Source organism: Drosophila serrata, unplaced genomic scaffold (genome assembly GCF_035046125.1).
Source record: "Drosophila serrata isolate PLE 108 unplaced genomic scaffold, ASM3504612v1 contig_265, whole genome shotgun sequence".
NCBI classification, from domain to species: Eukaryota; Metazoa; Arthropoda; class Insecta; order Diptera; family Drosophilidae; genus Drosophila; species Drosophila serrata.
Window position 1 is genome coordinate 40,853 of NW_028257163.1, and position 25,811 is coordinate 66,663.

The 25,811-nt window shown below is 39.3% G+C and overlaps 1 protein-coding gene across 3 annotated transcripts in view; it reads right to left on the reverse strand.

Annotated features, from left to right (window-relative positions):
- The window catches only part of nvd (cholesterol 7-desaturase nvd), a 131,554-nt gene that overhangs the window by 13,185 nt on the left and 92,558 nt on the right, over window positions 1–25,811 (reverse strand). For all 3 annotated transcript variants that reach the window (XM_086833010.1, XM_020957210.2, XM_086833011.1), the window contains exon 3: window positions 6,308–6,614. In XM_086833010.1, coding sequence (XP_086689136.1) covers window positions 6,308–6,614 — 307 coding nt within the window. The remainder of the gene's footprint in view (window positions 1–6,307; window positions 6,615–25,811) is intronic.

A 25,811-nucleotide genomic window follows, 5' to 3' on the forward strand; every position in this document is an offset into this window, starting at 1 on the left:
CGAGGGAGGCTGCTGCTGAGAGCCCGTTGCAGGTAGTTGGGGTCCGTCTACATGCTGCCCACCAATAGCAGTTTTTTTGCGCCTAGGAGACTCATTTAATAGCGTAAGGCTATTAAATTGGGTGTCCAGCGCCAAGAACATATCAAGAGTTTTACGAAAACTCGTTAAAATGCCCTTAAAACCGCTTTTGGTTTGCCGCATAAAAGACATCATCTCCCTTTCTACATCGCGACAGGCCTCACAACAGAAACGCAGGCCGATGATTCGTCCACCGTCCGAGCTGCAATTCTAATGCACTTGGCGTGCATGACGTTGTCGCACAGCCAGCAGCCGATTGTAAGGTCACCTGCAGCAATTGCCTTTTTGCTGGTCTTGACGAAGCAGACAATATTTCCGGACATTATACGGACTTACCACTGCACTTGTACTTGGAAAAAATAACAACAGAGCTATGAAGAAAGAAGTGAAGAGTTACAGAGAGAGTGAGAGAGCAGGAGAGCGAATGAGATAAGAAGAGCAGCGGCACAGCTAAAGTGAGAGAGTGGGAGAGCGTGGGAGATAAGTAGATAGCAAAAACGTTTAGCTGTTGCGACGGCGCAGACAAAATCTAGACGAAGAAGGCACAAAAAGTAATGCAAAATATGCAAAAGCTAGCACTAGCAGCATAACTAAATTGGACAATAAAACCAATTATATACACAAATTAGAATAGCTGCATGCACACGCGAAGTGAACGGGAAGTTATAAACACAAATTAGAAAATTTAAGTTAACCCCGGTGGTTAGATTCAATCTTTAATACAAAACGAGAGCGCAAGAAAAAAACACGTCCGTTCACTTGGAAAGATGAAAGTTCAGAAGTTCAGATGAAAGTCTTGCATTCCGATATAATACAACTGTTGATTATAGCTCGAATCGCAATGTCGTTATTGGCCGGATGCATCAGGTGTGCACATACTGTCAGGCTCTCAAATTCAAAAACGAACCAAAAGGATTGTGTTGCGCTTTCGGGAAAGTGAAATTGACTCAACTTGAAGCACCACCAGAGCCTCTGCACTCTCTATTCGCTGGATCTACTGCTGAATCGCAGCATTTCCTGTCGAACATTAGGAAATACAACTCTTGCTTCCAAATGACGTCATTTGGTGCGGAAATTATAAATGCGCAATTCAAGCCAACTTTTAAAATCAAAGGACAAATCTATCACAAAGCAGGTTCCCTGCTTCCGTTCCCAGACAGCGAACACAAATTTCTTCAAATGTACTTCATTGGTGATGATGGAGATGAAGTAGATGCATGTTACGGAATCAATACCTCGCTAAAGAGGCACATTATTTCGCAGCTACAAAAGCTTTTTCACGAAAGGAACAATTTGGTGCGTTTGTTCAAAACAGCAATCGATATGATACCTTCGGATACCAATAAAATTGTCATTCATGCAGACAAAACGCCTGCTGGAGAACATATCAGGAGATATAATGCTCCAACTATAGACGAAGTGGCAATTGTCATCGTCGGGGATCAGTTCCAACCTCGAGATATTATTCTCCATCGACGAAACAATCGATTGGTAAACGTCGCAGAAACGATATGTATGCAAAAATTGAAACAGAACGTTTTCTGTTCCTCCGATTGAATCAGACGAAACTTCGGTCCGAGAAATATATCCATTTGCGGGATGCTGTGATGAATTACCGTAATACAACCAACGTTGGAAAGCTCACGATTTTGCCATCCTCATACATAGGTAGTCCACGCCACATGCAGGTATATGCTCAAGATGCCATGGCATATGTTCGTTGCAACGTCCGTCCAGACTTCTTTATCACCTTCACATGCAATCCAGCTTTGTACGAGATAGTACAGCTGTTATTTCCTGGACAATCATATAGGGATAGGCATGACATCACAGCCCGTGTTGGATGATGGATGGATGATGGATTTCATTGTGAAACATGGAGTTTTTGGATCTGTGCGGTTCGGGATGTATTCAGTAGAATGGCAGAAGAGAGGATTGCCGCATGCGCACATACTGATTTGGCTGTATGATAAAATTACTCCAGACGAAATCGACGATGTTATATGCGCTGAGATTCGGATTTGCATGAAGTTGTCATCAAGAACATGATCCATGGCCCTTATGGTACCCTCAACCCATGTTGACCATGAATGGTAGACGGGAAGTGTTCCAAGCGATATCCTCGAGCATTTACAGCCAACACCGTAACAGGGGACGATGGATATCCTCTGTATAGGAGACGGTCAACTGAAGATGGAGGGACTTCGGCAACTTTAAACATGAGAATTGGTGATATTGAGGTAGACAATCGTTGGGTGGTTCCATACTCACCACTATTGTCAAAATCATACAAAGCGCACATCAACGTAGAATATTGCAATTCCATCAAATCGATTAAATATAACTGCAAGTATGTGAATAAAGGCAGCGATGTGGCAGTTTTTGGTGTTCAGGCAGAAAATGGTGACAGCAATGCAGTACGAGTTGTCGATGAAATCTTTCAATACCAAGCTGGAAGATACATAAGCAGCAACTAGGCTGCATGGCGAATTTTTTCGTTCCCAATTCATGAACGCTATATCCAGCTGTAGTTCACTTGGCAGTCAATTTGGAGAATGGTCAACGTGTCTATTTCACAGAACTAAATGTGCAAGAAAGTCCTGAATCCGCCTGCGAAAACTCTGACTGCCTTTGTCACCTTATGCCAGGAAGATGCATTTGCCAGAACCTTGATGTATTCAGAAGTGCCCTCTTAACCACAATATGCCACAGAGAAACGTGGCAGGGTACAGTTAGTTAAACTATAAATATAAAATGTAGCAAATGTAGCGCTTGCTCGGTATAAAATTCTTGTATTAGCGCCATCTGTTGGTCGATCATGTGTCGAAAGGCGGCTTTGCCAGTGTAGCAAGCGTAGGTCGGCTAGGGCACGAAAGATCGGGTAAGAGAGCAACAGAGGCATTTGTCAACGGTCTCCCCGTTTCCCCCACTTTCACATTGGGTTACCGCCACTTTTCCGGCGTCATCTTCCAGCATTCCATTTTGGCTGCTGAAGTGTAGTGACTCCTATATTATGCGACTGGCGACAGAATTTCGAAAAAAGTATTCGCGAGTGTTCAAAGTGCCGTGAATACAATTTTGGGTATTGGCCACTGAGCCGCGAATAGAAAGGTGAGCGTACAGAAAGGGGAAAGCATAGGCAGCTTGAACTTATTTAAGAATTTTAAAGGCTGCAGTTTGAACCACTCGAAGGCCCGAGCAGAAGAGAAGGGTAGACTGTAAACGACGCCGCCGCAGCTTCTTGGATCTTTTAAGGGCCTGGATCTAAATTCCTGGAGGAGGACTTCCCCGTCGCCCCGCTCAGCAGAGCTGGGGAAAATATTATTTTTTTTTAATTTATGTGGTTGAAGATTAATTAATCGCCGAATGCTGTAGAACGACCTTTGTCCCCTTCGCGAACAGCTCTAGAGAGCACCACTAAGAAACGAATTCGTTAGCAGTCGTACGAGCTTTTATGCCAGAGTCGGCGTAGGCGTAGGCTTCGGTCGGGCGTTTTGAACTTGCCGCCGCGATGTGAGGAAATTGTCGAGCCCCAATTTGTGTCAGTATTAGAAAAGAAAGAAATGGAAAAATTAGTGTAAGAGAAAATAGAAATTTTAAGTTAGGTTAATTTGCGGAAAATTGCAAAACAAAAAAAAAAAAAAAAAAGAATAAGGAAGAATGAACTTATGTATATATAAAGAGCAATGTGCGGCATAGAGGAATATTAATTCGTTGCATTATTGTAAAAAAAAAAATTAGTGAAAAAAAATCAAGTTGGAAAGCGCGGGCCAAATGCGTCGTTTTTCTTGTAGTTTCCCCCGTTCTTCGTATTCTCTTTTAGGTCATCCCCTTTGGAAGTGAATCTCTTTTTTTGCATGTGTCATTTCCTCCTAATTTTTCAGCTAGCTTCCGAGGAAAGCGCTTTCATCGGTGGAGTTATGAAAACAGTGAGTGCTGCGGTAATAATTTAGATAATTTTAAGTACAAAAAAAAAGGGAATAAATTGAAAAGAAAGAGAATGTCCCAAATCATGAGCTGTTAATGTAAAAGACAGAAACGAAAATTTAACCGAACCAACGGCGGAAAACGAAGAGGGAAGGGAAAAAAAGAAAAGAACGCCGATACATAAGGCGATTGCGCTTAAGGCTATTTAAGCTGAGAGCTTTTATGCTTCTCCAATTCTATTTTTTTTTTTTTGTTGTTGCAACATGTATGTTGAACCTCAGTCAGCGTAAATAATATTTTCCTTCAACTTGCCCAAAATTGCTTTGCCGTTATTCCTTTATTAATGCCCGAAATCGAGTCGAAGGGCGTATATTTAAGTATCATTTGTATTCTAAGTTTTAATGTTTAATTGTCTATTTACGTTTTCTATTTTAAGTAATGAATTTACATTTTTCTAGTTGTAAATAAAATTATTATGTTTTAAAATGTTGAGAATTGGCCGCAGCTGGCATGCCTTGTAATGTAGGGAAGCACTTGTCAAAGGGGTCGCTCAAGCTATATAGCGCTGAGGATGGGAGCGATCATAGGAAGGATGGGCAAACTAGAGCCTCCAGGACACCAGGAGTGCTGAAGAGGGGCAAGTAAGCCGAAGAGAGTTCAATTTTTTCTCAACTTTTATTTATGTGTTGTCTGCTTCTCTGTCCCGGTTGTTTCACGCATTCATTTCTGTTTCAAATTATGCAAAGGCAACCCGAGATCCGAGCAAGACCATCACTCCCGTAGCCGACGAGCCGAAGCCGGAAAAATATCTTGCGTGCGCTCAGATCTCGAGCTAACAACTTGCCTGTAACATTCATTTTGAATGTAGCGATTCGTTACAGAAAATTTTAGAGAAAAATTTGGTTTCTAGTGTTAAAAAACTTGGGCTAAATCCGGAGACTTTCTTGTTTCAACAAGATTACGATCCGAAACACTTCTCGTATTTTTAAACCGCTCAACTTATTCGTTTTTCAGTTATATAACATACTATAAAACCTGGCCAACTTCGCTTCATCACTAGATGGCTTCGTATTATGTAACATTTCGGTTGGTGATTGAAGGAGACATTTTTTTTGTTTTGCTTTATATTTGAAAAGTAATGGAGCCAGCTTAACTATTTTACTTGTGAAGTACAATCCCGCCGTTTCTCTTTTGAACTTTAATGCATTGAATAACGGCATATAGTGGTCATTTGTCCTATATCTACATTTTCATCAGCACTGTAGTTCGCATTGGGATGATATTGGAATGGCATATTAGAAGGGCAAGTATGATGCCAATGATTTTCGTGTCCTCACGCGTTTTCTCAATAGGGCACTTTCTCTCATTATATGTATTTTGTTTTTCTTCGTTTAAGTTCTGTGAATACATTTGTTGATGATGGTGTTCGTTCGCACGTCGGCCTTTTGGGCTATAACCTCAAATGCACGATCCACATAATTAACACATTTCAACTTACCGCATTAATAACAAATGCCTAAACTTTATTTATTTTGTTGTTTCCAACTGAAAAGTTGATATATTGGTTTGCCAATGAAATTGTAATATTATGTAGTCGCCAAAATTTACCAAAAATCGATATGAAGTGAAGTTAACTTATCGTGATTAACAAACACTTATCGCTATGAAATGAAGCGAACTTACCGTGATTAACAAACACTTATTAGCAAACAAAAAATTTTTTAGTCTTTGAAACAAAACGAATTTTATCAAAAACTTAATAAAATTATTGTTAGCGCGGTGGATGTGTTGCCAAAGATTACCACAGATTTTTTGTTATTGATATGGTGTCACAGATTACCGATTACAGATGACTTTGACATTCGTTACGCTCGTTTTTTAAAATATGCAAAATTAAAAGTATATATTTCAATTTTTCTGAGGATTTTCTTAATATTTGTTTCCGTAAGAACCTTGTATAGAGTATTAGAAAACTATAAGAAAAAAATCTGCCAAATCGGTCAAGCCGTTTTCATGTTATGTTTTATTATTATGTTATTATTGTACGACAATGAAAAACGGGTTTCATTTATATATATATAGATATTTCCGTGAAGTTTGCAATCGGATCATTAAAAATTAATCCATTTCAATCAAAATGAAAAGAGCCTGACTGTAAATGGACAGGCATAGCCAGATCCACTCGACAAAAAAATATCTATACTGTATGTGGGCGATAGAATCTTCTGGTTAAAATAATAATTCCCTGCAAGGGTATAAAAAAAAATATGTATGAAATATTACGGGTAAAAATTAATATTACCTTGCCGTCCATTGATGATGTCCAAAATGTTCTGCGAAAATATTTTTTGTCACCAAAAAGTCAGCAATAAAGTTTTTTTTGTGAATTGCATCAAAGTGCGCCAAATCGGCTCCATTTTCCGGTATTTCTTGAATATGACAATTAATAAAAAATTGATTTTGCCCTTGGTAAACAAAGCTTTCTTGCAATCCTTCCATAGATGAAGATAGTTCCCAGGGTAATTCCGTCGGCTCAGAATGATACCAAATGAAAATATATCCGTTAACTTCTTGTGATATCCACTTTTTCAGTTTTGAGCCTTTGGGAACTAAACAAAATCATAATCAGTATGGCCCAATAGAGAATACAATTTTCGTCGTTAGCCGAACCACTTAAGAAGTATCTTTTTTTTGTTACCAGTGATATAAACATACAAAAATATAATTAAATTTTAAATCATTAAATTCATTCTCTTGAACATTTTTAAGAAATCTCTTTAAATGTATATGAACTCTAATGTATTTTAACCCACTGATCTCAAGATCAATAGAGGAGAGGTTTTTTTTAATTGTAAAAAATTGCCAGACGAATATTTTCGTAGCTAAAAAATGCTGGACAACTTTCCTGAAAATTGTTATGGCCTGTAAGTTTAGACTCGAATGTTGCATGTCCGCATTACAAGGCATTGAAGTTTCAATTGGAATCTGATGGACCGCTTGTAAGACAAAATTGCTCAATTTGATGCATCCTCCAGAGCCAGTGTATTGACTTCTCTATGGAAATACAACTGAATAAAACTATTTTCTCGCGTATACACAACAATGTAATGGATCCTTTCAAATGACATTTTTTGGTGCCGATATAGTTTACCAACAGTAAAGTCCGTACTTTAATGTAATGGGATATCAATATTATGAAGATGAATAGTTCTCGAAATTGAGATTCAAGGGAAAATTCACCATCGACTGGGCGCTTTGCTACCAACAAAAAGCAGAGGTCATAAATTCCTTAAGATCTATTTTGTTGGATCAGCGTTGTGCAATTTTTAATGAAACTAGAAGGTAAATTTGGAGCAATTGTAAAATCTTCTGCATAAGCACAATGAATTGGTGATATTGTTCAAAGCCATATAAGATACAATGCGTTCCGACGACCACAAAATTATTATAAAAGCAGACTGCCATGCAAGACAATTCAATTGTTGAACGAAAAAATGTGGAATCACTGCAATTGCACCGCACGTATGAGAAACATCGATCAATACCCGTTGATGATCTATCGTGGAGAAGATGGATATCACATTAATATAAATGATCGGACGATTGGCTTGATAACAAGTCATTATTTATTTTTTGGTCATCAATAAGTTTGAATTAATATTTCAGGATATGAAACTGATAAGAAGTTCATTAAGTTTTGTTTTAATGTTTAATGCATGAATTAGCAAACGTTCACCGCGACTACACCTCAAATGGTTCATCCGTTTAGTCCATTTTTAGCATACTATTGGGTTATCAAGAAAGTCATGTCGTTTTTTTTAGTAATCGTTTTTAATCTAATTTATTTACGACTAATCGAGCACCAGGATCACTTTTTAGTATCTTTTTAAAGCTTATTATCTTAGGTACTATCGACGAAAATTTGGTAAATATTCGATAACATTTGTGGAAGCTATAGCAAATTAAACATGGAGGACCATAGTGAGCATTTTCGGCATATTTTGCTTTTTTACTTCCGAAAAGAAAAAAAAAGCGGTCGAAGCTCGCGAAAAATTGTGCGAAGTGTATGGTAAAGATGCCATGAATGATCGGCAATGTCAGCGCTGGTTTGCCAAATTCAGGCTTGGAGATTTTGGAGTCAAAGACGCCCCACGTTCTGGTCGACCATCGACCATCATCTTTGAAAATATTAAAAAAACAAACGACATGACTTTCTTGCCAACCCAAATTTAAAATTTTCGGCCGTTATCTCACGAATAAATGCTTCAATGTTGTTATCCAATGCGTCAATTGAAGCGGGCTTGTCTGTATAAACATAAGCTGTAACATAGTCCCACAAAAAATAGTCTAAATACGTTAAATCGCACGATCTAGGCGGCCAATTGACCGGTTCCAAACATGAAATAAAATGTTCACCGGACTCGCCTATCAATACCCCATTGTTACGCGTGCATGTGGCATCGTGTTGTTGAAATGTATTCACAATATCCCAAATATGCGCAACAGTGGGTCGACTGAACTGGTCATAAAATGGAAGAAGCGAGCGATGAACTTTCTTAGCAGACAATGTATTTTGATAATAAAAATTTATTGATTTGCAAGCGTGGTTCATTTGTAAGGCGATTCATGGTTAAATAATAGATCAAACTGAATATGTTTGACAGTGAAACAACGTTCGAAACGTGATTTTGTAAAAATAGCTACCCTTTAGAAAAACTTCTCTCGTGGATGACTCTCTGGTCAAACAACAACTTCCCTCATGGATGACATTCGGGTCCAACAAATGTTTCTCTTGCGGGACCGGCAATACCTTCGCCGGCCGTTGACTTCAGAGTCACAGATTCGGATTTCTCCACAGATTCGTCACTAGCGCGGTCCAAGGCAAGCAGAGCAAAACGACGACAAGCAAGCCAAACGCCCGGAGCCGACACCCTGATTTTTCCACTTCTTGTAACCATCTACGATCAAATAAATACATGTTGCAGTGTTCTAGGAATCGGGACGGAATCTTTTACAGCAACCAGCCCTAAACAAAATATAAATATCTGAAACTTATTCTGACCGTCTCTGAGACTACGGATTTATTTCCCATTCCCATCAAAACTGAAATTACTTATAGATTACATCGTGAAGCAGAATGTTTTTTGGGGGAACGGCAGGTGTATAACGGTCGCTAACGCAGACAATGTCGATAAAAGCTGGATTGTTCCAAATTGTATGCTTTTGGTTGAAACCTTTTTCAGCTCACTGCAATGTTTAGTACTCCATCAAATACGTTTGCAAATGTGTGAACAAAGAAAGCGACATAGAGATATTAAGCATTGATGATCCGAATACAAACGATGAGGTGACAAAAAATTCAACGTGGTGAAGTTATTTGGCGGCTGTTTTTATTTCAGATTCATGAACGTTATCCGATTGCCCTCTATTTGTCGATTCACTTGAAGAATGGGCAGCACCTATACTTTACGGACGCAAATGCACTGCAAAGAGCGAGTTTCAACGGAAGCAGGACTATGAGCGCGATGAACTGGCCGCAAATGCAGCGCAAAGAGCGAGTTTCAACGATTGCAAGAGATGAACTGGCCGAAAAAGTTTTTTTAAACGCGAAGCAAAAAAAGTGTTCGATTTATTAATGAAGGTTGTTGACGATGGAATGGGAGGCATTTACTTTCTCGATGTTCCCGGTGGGACTGGGAAGACATTTGTCATTTCGCTGATTTCGGCAAATATTCGTTCAAGATCACTAAAAGCGTTGGGTGTTGCAGCATCTGCCATTTCTGCAACATTGTTGGAAAGCGGTCGAACTGCACATTCCGCATTGAAACTGCCTGCAGTAATGAAGGGGGTAGGCTCTAAGATATTTGCATTCGATAAAGAAAACACGGCAACTGTTTCGGGGTATTACGCGACGTGCGTCAAATCTTTATTCGTTGGATTGTGAAATATAACTCACTATATGTTATTAAGAGCTAGCTTGGTTGAGCGGATTGAAAGCTCTTTACACTGATAGAAAAGGGAGAGAGAGCCTACGGGACATTTCGAGGCTGGTAGCGGGATCACACTGCCTCTTGAAAATAAGCGCCCTTTCGCCGTGAACATTCTCCCCCCTTGCAAGGATACCTCAGCAAGATCATCAGGAACTACTAGCTCGGGAAAGCGTGGGATATGCTGAGCGCTCATCTACATGTATAAGAGTGTGGTGATCCTGTCCACACGACTGGTATCGGTCGTTACTGCGGCAAGATCCTTCGGAATGGTGGTGGGCTAGGCAGTTGACTCAGTAGTTCTTTTCGATGACTGCCTGGAGCCGTTTCTCAGCGCTAATTCTAAGAAAACGGTGGCACTTCCTTAGAGGATGGTTTCCTAGGCAGACTGGGCATGGGCAGAAATAGCTCGGGAATGTCTGCGCTTGATTTCGCCATAGGGCAGACAGTAATTGAAGTAGTAAGAAATTGCTTTTGCAAAGCAATTCTGACACAACAGCTTTTTCTGGATATAAGCCAATCGTCAATCGTCATCTGAAGGAAGCTTGCACATATACGCACTGGATGGTTATCTTTTAAACACAAATCGCATATTTTGTATATTTGAATAATCCTCCTACTAAAGGATTTTAATACTCGTGGTGACACGTTTAAGGTTATCGGTTTGGATGGCCGAAGGCTGATCGTAGGAGGTTGAACAGAATCTATGGACTCTAGAGTTTAATAGCGCTACCTTAGGAAAGAACTAAATTGTAGCCCCGTAAGATGGGATGGACTGCTCCCATAATGCGAGCGTCAGCTTAGGAAGTTACGTGGAGCACAAATAAAACAGGAGACAATCCCAAGGCAATTGTGGATGGTATCTTGCAGATTCTTTATGGCTGCCGAAGATTCGTGTACTATGGACTGAATCTTCAATAACTTTTTAAGTTGACTGTTAACCAGCGATCGGTTGTTTTCAAAACGCTCAGTAAGTTTTTCCCAGGTTGAGCGGAAACCATCGTTGGTGAGTGATGAATTGGAAACTATGGAATGAGCTTCACTACTAGTCTTGGCATTTAAATATAACAACTTTTCTACAGGTGTAGAAAAGGTTTCGGGAAGTCGGCCAGCGAAGATAATTGCTGAGAAAAATTCCGTATCGCACGGAGGAAGCCGACATCCAGATGGAAAATCTTTTTGGGGTGAAACGGGTTGGACTTGAGTTGATTTAGCAGAGATCGTATCGAATGAGCCCTGCTGGATTGATGAATTTCGATTCGAAATGACTCATACGGTCAGAGGTCAAAATAAATTTATTTAAACGGAGCCATAATGGTTTTTATATGTTTTGGTAGTTTCGAAATGGTTATGAATTCGACATAACTAATAGGAATATTATAGCTATAAAATATCTAGTAAATATTTGACAATGATTTTAAAATACTTTGGAAACCTTTGATTTTATCTAAGGAACACAACGAAGAATTCGAAAAAACTAGCTGGACTAGCTATAAAATAGCTTATTTGCCAATAATTATAAATTATTCGGCAAAATTAAAATTTTCATTTTTGATTTAATTTCCTTAAAGTCTCTAGTGGAGGATTCTGTCTCGTCAGCACTGTATCACCGTTCTTTGTCAGTGAGGAATATAAGAGTTCAGGTGGATGTGCACGCTATATGAGCAAAGAGGAGACGAAATAAATTTGACGACTTCGCTGACACTTGGGACTGTATGTCTGATCTTATGCATGCCTATGTACATATCTAAAGATTTGGCGACTGCAGATTAGCGCAGAATAGCGCGAAACTTCCCTGCAATACCAGTCATCAGTAATTCATCAACGTTTCAACGGTCAAGGCGGTGTTGTTGATGATTCACCGATGAATGCCCATACAAATTATTGAAGAATTTAACATGGGCATGTCCTAGGCTGTCATCAACAACAATTCATCAACAATTGATCGACGTTTCATCAACAATTCATCGATGTTTCATCAACAATTCATCAACGGCCAGGACATGGTACTGCCGACGACTGCCGTCTAGACTACCGTCGTAACTGTATCGTGGGCAGAGCGTCGTAGTAGAAGTCGCCGTCGGCAGAGCGTCGACTCGGTAGAAGCCGCAGTCGGCAGAGCGTCGCCTCGGTAGAAGTCGCAGTCGGCGCGATGATGACACTCGATGACAGTGGTCTATTGATTAAATGCAAAAAATTCTAAATTCTTATTCTAACAAATAAAGATGCGACGCACGTCGCGTAATACCCCGAAACAGTTGCCGTGTTTTCTTTATAAAGTGCATCACATTTAAAGCCCCGACGGTACTCTAGACAGCAGAACCATGACCCGGCCGTTGATGAGTTGTTGATGAAACATCGATGCATTTTTAATGATTTTGTTGATGAATTGTTGATGAATCATCCATAAATTGTTGATGAATTTTTTTTGATGACAGCTCATGTTAAATTCATCAACAGTTTGTATGGCCATTCATCGATGAATCATCAACAACACCGCCTTGACTGTTGATGAAACGTTGTTGAATTACTGATGACTGGTACTTCAGGGCTAGCTTAGACGACAGATTGAAAGCTCTTTGGACTGATAGAAATGGGAGAGAGACTACGGGACAGCTATAAGACTTAGCCATATTTAGATTTTAAGAAATAATGAAAAAAATAGAATTGAATGATCGTCGGAAGCGGCACCATTTTCTGCTCCATCCAGGATAAAGATATATAAATATAAATTCAAAAAGATAATTTTTACAGTTCACGCCAATGAAGGAGGAATACATCAACAAATATTTCCCCGGCACTGTCCAAAACTTAAAAAATTTTTATTAGACTTGTGAAATAGCAATACTAGCAGCGAATAATAAAGTCATCGATAGCTTAAATTCCTATATTCAAAGACAAATTGCTAGAGAACTACATTCAAACAAATCCGTCGACGGCGTGACTAACGAGGAAGAAACGAATCTTGAACCTGTTAATGTGCCAGCAACTCTGCTGCGTAATTTTCAGGTCAAGTTTGGTTAAATTATAATCATGCTGCGAAATCTAAATCATTCGAAATCGAGCAATGGTACGCGGTTGTTTGTTAAAAAATGTAGTTCAATCAATCATCAAAGGAAAATTCAAAGGACAGGAAGTCCTAATCCGACTAATTGCAATAATTTAAAATTCTCTATCATTTAAATTTAGGCGGATTCCGTTCCCAAATAGGTCGGCTTTTGCGATGACAATCAATAAGTTACAAGGTCAATCGTTGGTAGTCTGTTGGAAACCCGTCTTCGTCTTCTCGACAAGATAAGACCAGATAAAATAGATTAGATTATTTCTGCGAACAAGATCAAAGCAAAACTTCAGAATGCCGAAGAATGGCTACATTTGTTTTAGACCTCACAATCCTGTGAAGACATTCATCTCAGCGGATGCGAGAGTCCACAGCTGCCATTTCAAAGGCAAGTAATGAGAACTTCGGGAACACTGTTCCAGCTACATCGTCAAGACTTACACTTTAAACAGCCGCAGTCGTTGACATGAGAAAGTTTATTGCAGCATCCAATCGCCAACATCCATTGTTTGTCGTCTGCGACCAGTGGACTACGAAGTTTTTAAAGGCTTTCACAGGATTGTCTTCGATGGCCTACCTTTAGGACCATTTCAGGTCAATTTATATCAATAATGTTGTTTTATCTAATTTTCAGGAGAAGTGCTGATTCGCATGTAATCGTTTCCAAAAGCTCCTTTGACAACGACGGGCTTATCTCAGCATGAAAAATCCTTACGGAACTTTTCGAGAATGCGCGGTTGTTGATAAAAAGCCGGCTAATAATTCTCTTTAGCATACAAACTATCCCCCCAACATAATTGATGCTTGGGTCTGTGTTCTTAATACTTTTAAAGTTCACGCTTTCCATATGGAAGCAGTCCACAGCAGACCACAATTCCAACTTGCAAAGAGTTAGGTAAATTCCTGACGGACCGTCATTCCACGTTGGCCATCGACGTCGTCAGGCCCAACGCCTCTCAGTATTTTCAGCCAACTCACATACTCACAACTGACGTTTCCGTGAAATAAATGTCAATAGTCCGTCAAATTTCGTCAGAAGAAAGCAATTTTGCATAAATTGTTTTGTTCGAGGCTATCAGCAGCGGAATTGCACTAGTGCCATATTTTTTCGGATTTCTTCTCCAACAAGTATCGATTTTCGGATGAATACTAAAATGCCCAGTCTACCCACCAGCCACAAGCACTATTTCTGTGTTTTCCATGAGAGTTTCTGTCGCGTTCGTTGCATAAGCTGTTTGCCTTGGAAGGGAGGCGACCCAGAAGCACTAGTTCCTAGAGGGTGAACAATTTATAACTTTTCCAGCTCTTAATATATTCTTATCTATGTAGTTTGAGCCATAGTCTTTTATTATTGTTCTAGAATTATATAGCATATTATGTATCATATAGCTGCCATAGGAACAATCGGAAAATCGGGTCCAATGACATTCGGGTCCAACAAATGTTTCTCTTGCGGGACCGGCAATACCTTCGCCGGCCGTTGACTTCAGAGTCACAGATTCGGATTTCTCCACAGATTCGTCACTAGCGCGGTCCAAGGCAAGCAGAGCAAAATGACGACAAGCAAGCCAAACGCCCGGAGCCGACACCCTTTTTTTTCCACTTCTTGTAACCATCTACGATCAAATAAATACATGTTGCAGTGTTCTAGGAATCGGGACGGAATCTTTTACAGCAACCAGCCCTAAACAAAATATAAATATCTGAAACTTATTCTGACCGTCTCTGAGACTACGGATTTATTTCCCATTCCCATCAAAACTGAAATTACTTATAGATTACATCGTGAAGCAGAAGGTTTTTTGGGGGAACGGCAGGTGTATAACGGTCGCTAACGCAGACAATGTCGATAAAAGCTGGATTTTTGTATGCTTTTGGTTGAAACCTTTTTCAGCTCACTGCAATGTTTAGTACTCCATCAAATACGTTTGCAAATGTGTGAACAAAGAAAGCGACATAGAGATATTAAGCATTGATGATCCGAATACAAACGATGAGGTGACAAAAAATTCAACGTGGTGAAGTTATTTGGCGGCTGTTTTTATTTCAGATTCATGAACGTTATCCGATTGCCCTCTATTTGTCGATTCACTTGAAGAATGGGCAGCACCTATACTTTACGGACGCAAATGCACTGCAAAGAGCGAGTTTCAACGGAAGCAGGACTATGAGCGCGATGAACTGGCCGCAAATGCAGCGCAAAGAGCGAGTTTCAACGATTGCAAGAGATGAACTGGCCGAAAAAGTTTTTTTAAACGCGAAGCAAAAAAAGTGTTCGATTTATTAATGAAGGTTGTTGACGATGGAATGGGAGGCATTTACTTTCTCGATGTTCCCGGTGGGACTGGGAAGACATTTGTCATTTCGCTGATTTCGGCAAATATTCGTTCAAGATCACTAAAAGCGTTGGGTGTTGCAGCATCTGCCATTTCTGCAACATTGTTGGAAAGCGGTCGAACTGCACATTCCGCATTGAAACTGCCTGCTCTAAGATATTTGCATTCGATAAAGAAAACACGGCAACTGTTTCGGGGTATTACGCGACGTGCGTCAAATCTTTATTCGTTGGATTGTGAAATATAACTCACTATATGTTATTAAGAGCTAGCTTGGTTGAGCGGATTGAAAGCTCTTTACACTGATAGAAAAGGGAGAGAGAGCCTACGGGACATTTCGAGGCTGGTAGCGGGATCACACTGCCTCTTGAAAATAAGCGCCCTTTCGCCGTGAACATTCTCCCCCCTTGCAAGGATACCTCAGCAAGATCATCAGGAACTACTAGCTCGGGAAAGCGTGGGATATGCTGAGCGCTCATCTACATGTATAAGAGTGTGGTGATCCTGTCCACACGACTGGTATCGGTCGTTACTGCGGCAAGATCCTTCGGAATGGTGGTGGGCTAGGCAGTTGACTCAGTAGTTCTTTTCGATGACTGCCTGGAGCCGTTTCTCAGCGCTAATTCTAAGAAAACGGTGGCACTTCCTTAGAGGATGGTTTCCTAGGCAGACTGGGCATGGGCAGAAATAGCTCGGGAATGTCTGCGCTTGATTTCGCCATAGGGCAGACAGTAATTGAAGTAGTAAGAAATTGCTTTTGCAAAGCAATTCTGACACAACAGCTTTTTCTGGATATAAGCCAATCGTCAATCGTCATCTGAAGGAAGCTTGCACATATACGCACTGGATGGTTATCTTTTAAACACAAATCGCATATTTTGTATATTTGAATAATCCTCCTACTAAAGGATTTTAATACTCGTGGTGACACGTTTAAGGTTATCGGTTTGGATGGCCGAAGGCTGATCGTAGGAGGTTGAACAGAATCTATGGACTCTAGAGTTTAATAGCGCTACCTTAGGAAAGAACTAAATTGTAGCCCCGTAAGATGGGATGGACTGCTCCCATAATGCGAGCGTCAGCTTAGGAAGTTACGTGGAGCACAAATAAAACAGGAGACAATCCCAAGGCAATTGTGGATGGTATCTTGCAGATTCTTTATGGCTGCCGAAGATTCGTGTACTATGGACTGAATCTTCAATAACTTTTTAAGTTGACTGTTAACCAGCGATCGGTTGTTTTCAAAACGCTCAGTAAGTTTTTCCCAGGTTGAGCGGAAACCATCGTTGGTGAGTGATGAATTGGAAACTATGGAATGAGCTTCACTACTAGTCTTGGCATTTAAATATAACAACTTTTCTACAGGTGTAGAAAAGGTTTCGGGAAGTCGGCCAGCGAAGATAATTGCTGAGAAAAATTCCGTATCGCACGGAGGAAGCCGACATCCAGATGGAAAATCTTTTTGGGGTGAAACGGGTTGGACTTGAGTTGATTTAGCAGAGATCGTATCGAATGAGCCCTGCTGGATTGATGAATTTCGATTCGAAATGACTCATACGGTCAGAGGTCAAAATAAATTTATTTAAACGGAGCCATAATGGTTTTTATATGTTTTGGTAGTTTCGAAATGGTTATGAATTCGACATAACTAATAGAAATATTATAGCTATAAAATATCTAGTAAATATTTGACAATGATTTTAAAATACTTTGGAAACCTTTGATTTTATCTAAGGAACACAACGAAGAATTCGAAAAAACTAGCTGGACTAGCTATAAAATAGCTTATTTGCCAATAATTATAAATTATTCGGCAAAATTAAAATTTTCATTTTTGATTTAATTTCCTTAAAGTCTCTAGTGGAGGATTCTGTCTCGTCAGCACTGTATCACCGTTCTTTGTCAGTGAGGAATATAAGAGTTCAGGTGGATGTGCACGCTATATGAGCAAAGAGGAGACGAAATAAATTTGACGACTTCGCTGACACTTGGGACTGTATGTCTGATCTTATGCATGCCTATGTACATATCTAAAGATTTGGCGACTGCAGATCAGCGCAGAATAGCACGAAACTTCCCTGCAATACCAGTCATCAGTAATTCATCAACGTTTCAACGGTCAAGGCGGTGTTGTTGATGATTCACCGATGAATGCCCATACAAATTATTGAAGAATTTAACATGGGCATGTCCTAGGCTGTCATCAACAACAATTCATCAACAATTGATCGACGTTTCATCAACAATTCATCGATGTTTCATCAACAATTCATCAACGGCCAGGACATGGTACTGGCGACGACTGCCGTCTAGACTACCGTCGTAACTGTAACAAATAAAGATGCGACGCACGTCGCGTAATACCCCGAAACAGTTGCCGTGTTTTCTTTATAAAGTGCATCACATTTAAAGCCCCGACGGTACTCTAGACAGCAGAACCATGACCCGGCCGTTGATGAATTGTTGATGAAACATCGATGCATTTTTAATGATTTTGTTGATGAATTGTTGATGAATCATCCATAAATTGTTGATGAATTTTTTTTGATGACAGCCCATGTTAAATTCATCAACAGTTTGTATGGCCATTCATCGATGAATCATCAACAACACCGCCTTGACTGTTGATGAAACGTTGTTGAATTACTGATGACTGGTACTTCAGGGCTAGCTTAGACGACAGATTGAAAGCTCTTTGGACTGATAGAAATGGGAGAGAGACTACGGGACAGCTATAAGACTTAGCCATATTTAGATTTTAAGAAATAATGAAAAAAATAGAATTGAATGATCGTCGGAAGCGGCACCATTTTCTGCTCCATCCAGGATAAAGATATATAAATATAAATTCAAAAAGATAATTTTTACAGTTCACGCCAATGAAGGAGGAACACATCAACAAATATTTCCCCGGCACTGTCCAAAACTTTAAAAATTTTTATTAGACTTGTGAAATAGCAATACTAGCAGCGAATAATAAAGTCATCGATAGCTTAAATTCCTATATTCAAAGACAAATTGCTAGAGAACTACATTCAAACAAATCCGTCGACGGCGTGACTAACGAGGAAGAAACGAATCTTGAACCTGTTAATGTGCCAGCAACTCTGCTGCGTAATTTTCAGGTCAAGTTTGGTTAAATTATAATCATGCTGCGAAATCTAAATCATTCGAAATCGAGCAATGGTACGCGGTTGTTTGTTAAAAAATGTAGTTCAATCAATCATCAAAGGAAAATTCAAAGGACAGGAAGTCCTAATCCGACTAATTGCAATAATTTAAAATTCTCTATCATTTAAATTTAGGCGGATTCCGTTCCCAAATAGGTCGGCTTTTGCGATGACAATCAATAAGTTACAAGGTCAATCGTTGGTAGTCTGTTGGAAACCCGTCTTCGTCTTCTCGACAAGATAAGACCAGATAAAATAGATTAGATTATTTCTGCGAACAAGATCAAAGCAAAACTTCAGCATGCCGAAGAATGGCTACATTTGTTTTAGACCTCACAATCCTGTGAAGACATTCATCTCAGCGGATGCGAGAGTCCACAGCTGCCATTTCAAAGGCAAGTAATGAGAACTTCGGGAACACTGTTCCAGCTACATCGTCAAGACTTACACTTTAAACAGCCGCAGGCATTGACATGAGAAAGTTTATTGCAGCATCCAATCGCCAACATCCATTGTTTGTCGTCTGCGACCAGTGGACTACGAAGTTTTTAAAGGCTTTCACAGGATTGTCTTCGATGGCCTACCTTTAGGACCATTTCAGGTCAATTTATATCAATAATGTTGTTTTATCTAATTTTCAGGAGAAGTGCTGATTCGCATGTAATCGTTTCCAAAAGCTCCTTTGACAACGACGGGCTTATCTCAGCATGAAAAATCCTTACGGAACTTTTCGAGAATGCGCGGTTGTTGATAAAAAGCCGGCTAATAATTCTCTTTAGCATACAAACGATCCCCCCAACATAATTGATGCTTGGGTCTGTGTTCTTAATACTTTTAAAGTTCACGCTTTCCATATGGAAGCAGTCCACAGCAGACCACAATTCCAACTTGCAAAGAGTTAGGTAAATTCCTGACGGACCGTCATTCCACGTTGGCCATCGACGTCGTCAGGCCCAACGCCTCTCAGTATTTTCAGCCAACTCACATACTCACAACTGACGTTTCCGTGAAATAAATGTCAATAGTCCGTCAAATTTCGTCAGAAGAAAGCAATTTTGCATAAATTGTTTTGTTCGAGGCTATCAGCAGCGGAATTGCACTAGTGCCATATTTTTTCGGATTTCTTCTCCAACAAGTATCGATTTTCGGATGAATACTAAAATGCCCAGTCTACCCACCAGCCACAAGCACTATTTCTGTGTTTTCCATGAGAGTTTCTGTCGCGTTCGTTGCATAAGCTGTTTGCCTTGGAAGGGAGGCGACCCAGAAGCACTAGTTCCTAGAGGTTGAACAATTTATAACTTTTCCAGTTCTTAATATATTCTTATCTATGTAGTTTGAGCCATAGTCTTTTATTATTGTTCTAGAATTATATAGCATATTATGTATCATATAGCTGCCATAGGAACAATCGGAAAATCCGCTGACCCGAGATAATCGCTCTAAGTGCGATAGGAGAGATCTCTGCTATTCCGATAGCACTTATCTTACAGATACATTTGCTGCGCCCGCTCACAGGCGGTTATATTACATTTTATTTTTCTAAATTTAAAGTATGACGAACAAAATTATTTTAAGAAATAACTTCATGTTCATTGGTGAACATTCTGCAAGGGGCCAGAAAGAACTATGGCTTGCAGGCGTCTTGATGCATTAATTCGTCTTATTACATCAATTAAAACTAAACTAAAACTAATTATTAATCAGAAAATTAGTGCCGCGTGACCTTATTATTGCGAAAAAGTAATCCCTTTAATTCGTAAAGTTTTTCTCTTGTTTCCTTAAGTTTATTTTTTTATTTATTTATTTCATTATTATGACAATGACAGGTAATGCTAATGGGTCTCAAACAATAGTTGAAATCTTATTTATATTACTTACATATGAAACTGATATTGGCTCATAACTTTCTGATTGAATACTAGGATGAGCTATTAATATTTTGTTGTCTGTTCTTGTCGGACATCCAGATCCAATGGTGAGAATTCCTTGCTTCTATTATCACATTGCATTCTAGCCCTTTTATTTCTGGATCCTTAAATAACCAACTACCTTTCTTTTACAAATCAACCTAGTAGAAACTTTTTTGAGTTATGGTCTAATAAATACAATTCGAATTTTCGAAATATATTAAAAGTAGCTTTGTATCAGATTATAGGAGACAATTTTTAAATTGTCTGCAATAATTACTTCTTTATTATGGTTTTCTGGAATTTTAATTACTATAAACAGATGGGAAGGGTGCCGACCAAACAAGGGTATCTTGACATTCAAAATTAACTTATCATCCACAAAAATTCTCTAAGCCGTTAATAATGTTTAGATTTCCGTTAATTCCATTGCTGTTCTTTTACCAAGTAGTACTAATGCTTCCCGTAATGCATCCTTTATTCGAGATATTTCATTTTTTAGTTGGCTTTAAAATATTTGGATTTAATCTACCATGGTTAATATCTATCAGTAGGCTAATGACTCCTGCTTGAATCTCTTCGACTAAAGAAGTAAACTCTTTAGTTACCATGAAGAAATTAATTGACTCTCAGTAAACATAGTAGTTTTCTTTCAATATCTGTGTTATGTATTCTATCCTCCTTCATACTTTTAAAATTTGAGTTTACTTCATCCTTTTTTTCTTTGCCTTTTATCAATAATTACGTGTTTTGCTGATTCTCTAAATGGTTTTTCAAGTTACCCCGTCATGTTTTCTCTATCATCAGCGTCCATTACACCAAACAATAGGTAATAGCACTAAGCAAGAAACACATAGAGGTGTCAAACAGTACCAAAAAGTACTATCACAAAAACGGCTGAGCCTGGAACCCCAGAGCACCCGAACGATATGTCTAGAACCCCAGAGTGCCTTCGGCTTTTTCGAGTTCGAAGCAGTCGTTCGAAACCGAGCACAACAAGAATTCACTTTTCAGTGGCAGATCGGCTGTGTAAGGATGAGCAGGGGTGCGTTTCTTTGCGCTGTGCTCTCGTTTCTGTGTATATGTGTATATGTGTACAAGCGCTCACACGTTTGTATGCGTGTGAAAATTTCTGTTCGCAGAGTCTTTTTCATAGGTATCGGACGGCCACAGCCAGTGGGCCCAAGCGGCGGCTCACTTGCTTATGACGTCACAGCAATACTTAGCGGCTAGCGCTTGCATTGGGGGACAAATTATTTCAGTTATCTAACTATAATTACCACTAATTTTAATTTAATTTTTTTTGTCTGACAATATATTTCCCAAAAGGCATTTTGTTGATGAATCATCGATGAATTGTTGTTGAATTTGTTGAGGAATTGTTAATAAATCATCGATGAATTGTTAATGCATTTTTATTTAAGTATTTATTTATTTAATTTAATTTTTTTTGCTAAGCAACAACAAAAAAGTGCGCTAAAACAAAAGCGCGCCCAAATATGCATACATATGTACATACATACATAGATATTGACATATGTATGTAGGCATAATCAAAACAAATCAAAGAATCTTAGAAAATCAAAACAAAACAAAAAGTCACACGCGCAAATCACTTGCATAGACAACAACAACATACCCTGCAGTACCTGTCATCAGTAATTCATCAACAGTCAAGTGTGCTGTTGATGATTCATCGATGACAGGCCATACAAACTGTTTATGAATTTAACATGGGCATGTCATAGGCTGTCATCAATAAAAATTCATTACCAATTCATCGATGATTCATCAACAATTCATCGATCATTCATCAACAATTCATCGATCATTCATCAACAATTCATCGATGATTAATCAACAATTCATTAACAAATTCATGAACAATTCATCGATGATTCATCAACAAAATGCCTTTTGGGAAATATAGTCAGAAAAGAAACTTAAATTAAAATAAGTAGTAATTATAGTGAAATAACTTAAATAATTTGTCCCCCAATGCAAGCGCTAGAGGCTAAGTATTGCTGTGACGTCATAAGCAAGTGAGCCGCCGCTTCGGCCCACTGGCTGTGGTCGTCCAAAATCTTTAAAAAAGACTCTGCATGCTAAAATTTGAGCACGCATACAAACGTGTGAGCGCTTGTACACATATACACATATACACAGAAACGAGAGCACCGCGCAAAGAAACGCACCCCTGCTTATCCTTCCACGGTCGATCTGCCACTGAAAAGTGAATTCTTGTTGTGCTCGGTTTCGAACGACTGCTTCGAACTCGAAAAAGCCGAAGGCACTCTGGGCAAAGATGTATAAGTATAAGTATAAGTTATAAAGTCTTTGCTCTGGGGTTCTAGACATATCGTTCGGGTGCTCTGGGGTTCCAGGCTCAGCCGTTTTTGTGATAGTACTTTTTGGTACTGTTTGACACCTCTATGTGTTTCTTGCTTAGTGGTAATAGAGAGAACCCATAAACTCTGTAACGTGGAACAGTGGGTTGCGGGCTGTGACTCCAAGAGTCGATACTTGCAGGGCACGCTATAGAGTCCGGCCTTGCTCGTTTGCTTGGGGGGCGTTGTTCTTGCTTGTACCGACTCCAGCTCTTGCTACCCTTTTATAATAAAATTGCTAGAATTGATCGTGCTGCGACCATATGAACGAGTAAAACAAAATCAGTAACGGAGAATAGAAAACTCCCATCCTGTGATCACGCCCTTCGAGCTGGGCTCGGGTGACCCCTTCGAATTCATCCTACGCGCACGGTTACATCAGCAGAGTTCGGTTGGACTTAACCTTAGATATGCATAGTTTTATTGGAATTCATAAATTCCGTCTGGTGTTTAGTTCAGCTCTACGTTCAGTTATATAAAACGACGAGATAATACTACAACCCTTAACCATAACCTTAACCTTACCCTGCAGTACCGCGTGTCATCAATAGCCACTGTCATCAACCCGTCATCAACGCGCCGACTGCGACTTCTATAGAGTCGACGCTCTGCCGACTGCGACTTCTACCGAGTCGAAGCTCTGCCGGCTGCGACTTCTTTAGAGTCGACGCTCTGCCGACTGCGACTTGTACGGAGCCTACGCTCTAATGTTGCCATGGTGATTGTCTCTCTCACTGCCTCACTCACTCTTCAAACGAGTGAGATGAGCTAAAAGCAAATAAGTTAACAATTAAAATCTAACCAACTGTTTCGCACCCTAGAAATTTAGCATTTGTATGTGTATAATATATTATCATTAACAATTATAATGATGGTATTAGAAATAAATATTCTTTAAATATAAAACGCAAATGAAAAAATAATTGCATATCGAACAAAATTGTTTGAGTTGCAATAACATTTTAAGTAACTTGTTGCCTCGTCGGATATATCCTTTATACCCTATTTACAAGGAAGCAAAACACTCGGACACAAGATAGCCAAACGGGACTTTGTGAAACGAAACGAACAATAAGAGAAAAAAACGGACTTGAGGATCCGTTTTTCCGGATCGTGGTTCGTTTTGTTGTTGGAGGCACGGTCCTTTTTTTTTCTATTGCTTATTCGTGTTTTCACTTGCAGTTAAACAGTGAGCTAAGTGAGAAGTGTGCGGATTGCGCACTGCGCACGCCAAATTAAAAAAAAAAATGTTACATACATATATAAATATTCTGTTTAGTTTTCAATAATTGAAATTATATATCAGGTGAGTTTTTATGTAAAGATTTAAAAAAAGTTTACTTTCGTATCAATTCTGACTTCTATTTTGAGTACATCTTCCCGTCCTCCCACTTTGTGTCTGCATGCAGCTATTGTGATACATCGATGGTGCGAAGTGTAAGAAAAGGCTTCGAGACCATAAGAAGTTCTACTCTGCACTCTTAGGTAATTATGTATTTTTTTTTAGATTTTTATATCAATTTATTTTCCATATTTTCCTTTTCAGATGCAATAAGTCAAGTTGATGCAACGGAGCCACCTGCCAACCGTTTAACTAAAAGCCTTCCTTGCGCAAAAAATTTGGAGGCGCAACATAAAAAAAGGAAAGGGGATGAAGACGTGTTAGAATGTGGTCCGAGCGTTTTTCAATACATTAATATTTAATGTTAATTATTATAATTATTATTATTGTATTATTATTTTTTTAAATTTATTTTGTATTATTATAAGAAATATTTTTAATTTGATTATTTGTATTATTTTATGTATAATTTTAATTTTATTATGTTAGTTTTTAAGAGGATATAATAAAAGTGAATGAATTGAAATATGAAATCCCTTATTTATGTTTTTTAATTAATTTATTATTGATGACACATCGATGAACTGTTGATGAAACATCGATGAATTGTTGATGAAACATCGATGAATTGATGATGAATTGTTGATGAAACATCTATGAATTGTTGATGAAACATCGATGTTTCATCGCTGTTGATGAAACGTTGATGAATTACTGATGACAGGTACTGCAGGGTAACCACAGCCTGATCTAAACTTAATAGAAATAATATCTAAAATTGACCTCACTTTTTTTTTTTTTTTTTTTTTTGTAAATTCGGATTCAAAGTACAGGCCCTAGCATAAAAAAATCATCCAATTATCTTAGCTTTAGTAGGCACCACACCACCACAAACATTAAAGGCTAAGCTTATCAAGAGGGTTTACAGGCTAGGTAGAAATGGCTATTCAGCAGAATTAAGTTTAGCGAGAGTTCACTTCTAATTCAGACTCGATTCAAAGGCACAAATTGTCGACACGGAGCGTCTTGAGAACCATCACGGCAGAGCTAAGTCTACAGCGTTACGTCTGGCGAACGAAGTGGCGTTATGCAGACAAGGGTTGCAGACAAAGGGACTCGTACGAAGTTAGGGCCGTGCGCCGAGGCTGAAGGGCGGAGACGATGCGAGGCGAATATTCCGCTACGATGGTGACGACGTAGAACCGAGGCGAAGGTACATCCTCCCATTTAGCAATACGCGCGCCCTACTACATGAGGAATCCCTCGATGAGGCCGACGCCTTTGATGCTCAGCACGAACTCAGCTCTTTTTGTCTTCTCGTTGCTCCTTCTTAGTTCCGGAGCAACTTTCCCGCAGAGGCAACAGAGGTTGTTCCTCTAAAACAACTCGTTCGCTTTGAAAGGTCTGTGAGGCTTTCCGTGGAGAAATTCTCGACATAATACAAAAGCGGCCTCGCCCAGCCGCAACCTCTATGCGCGTGGTGCAAAGGCAACGGCGTTGGCCGAAATTAATCCCTTGATGAGCTGCAAACAGTTTAATATTAAACTTATACCTCAAAGACGGTTTCACAGTCTTGGAATTTTTGAATTTGACTATAAGATTTTGGCACCAAG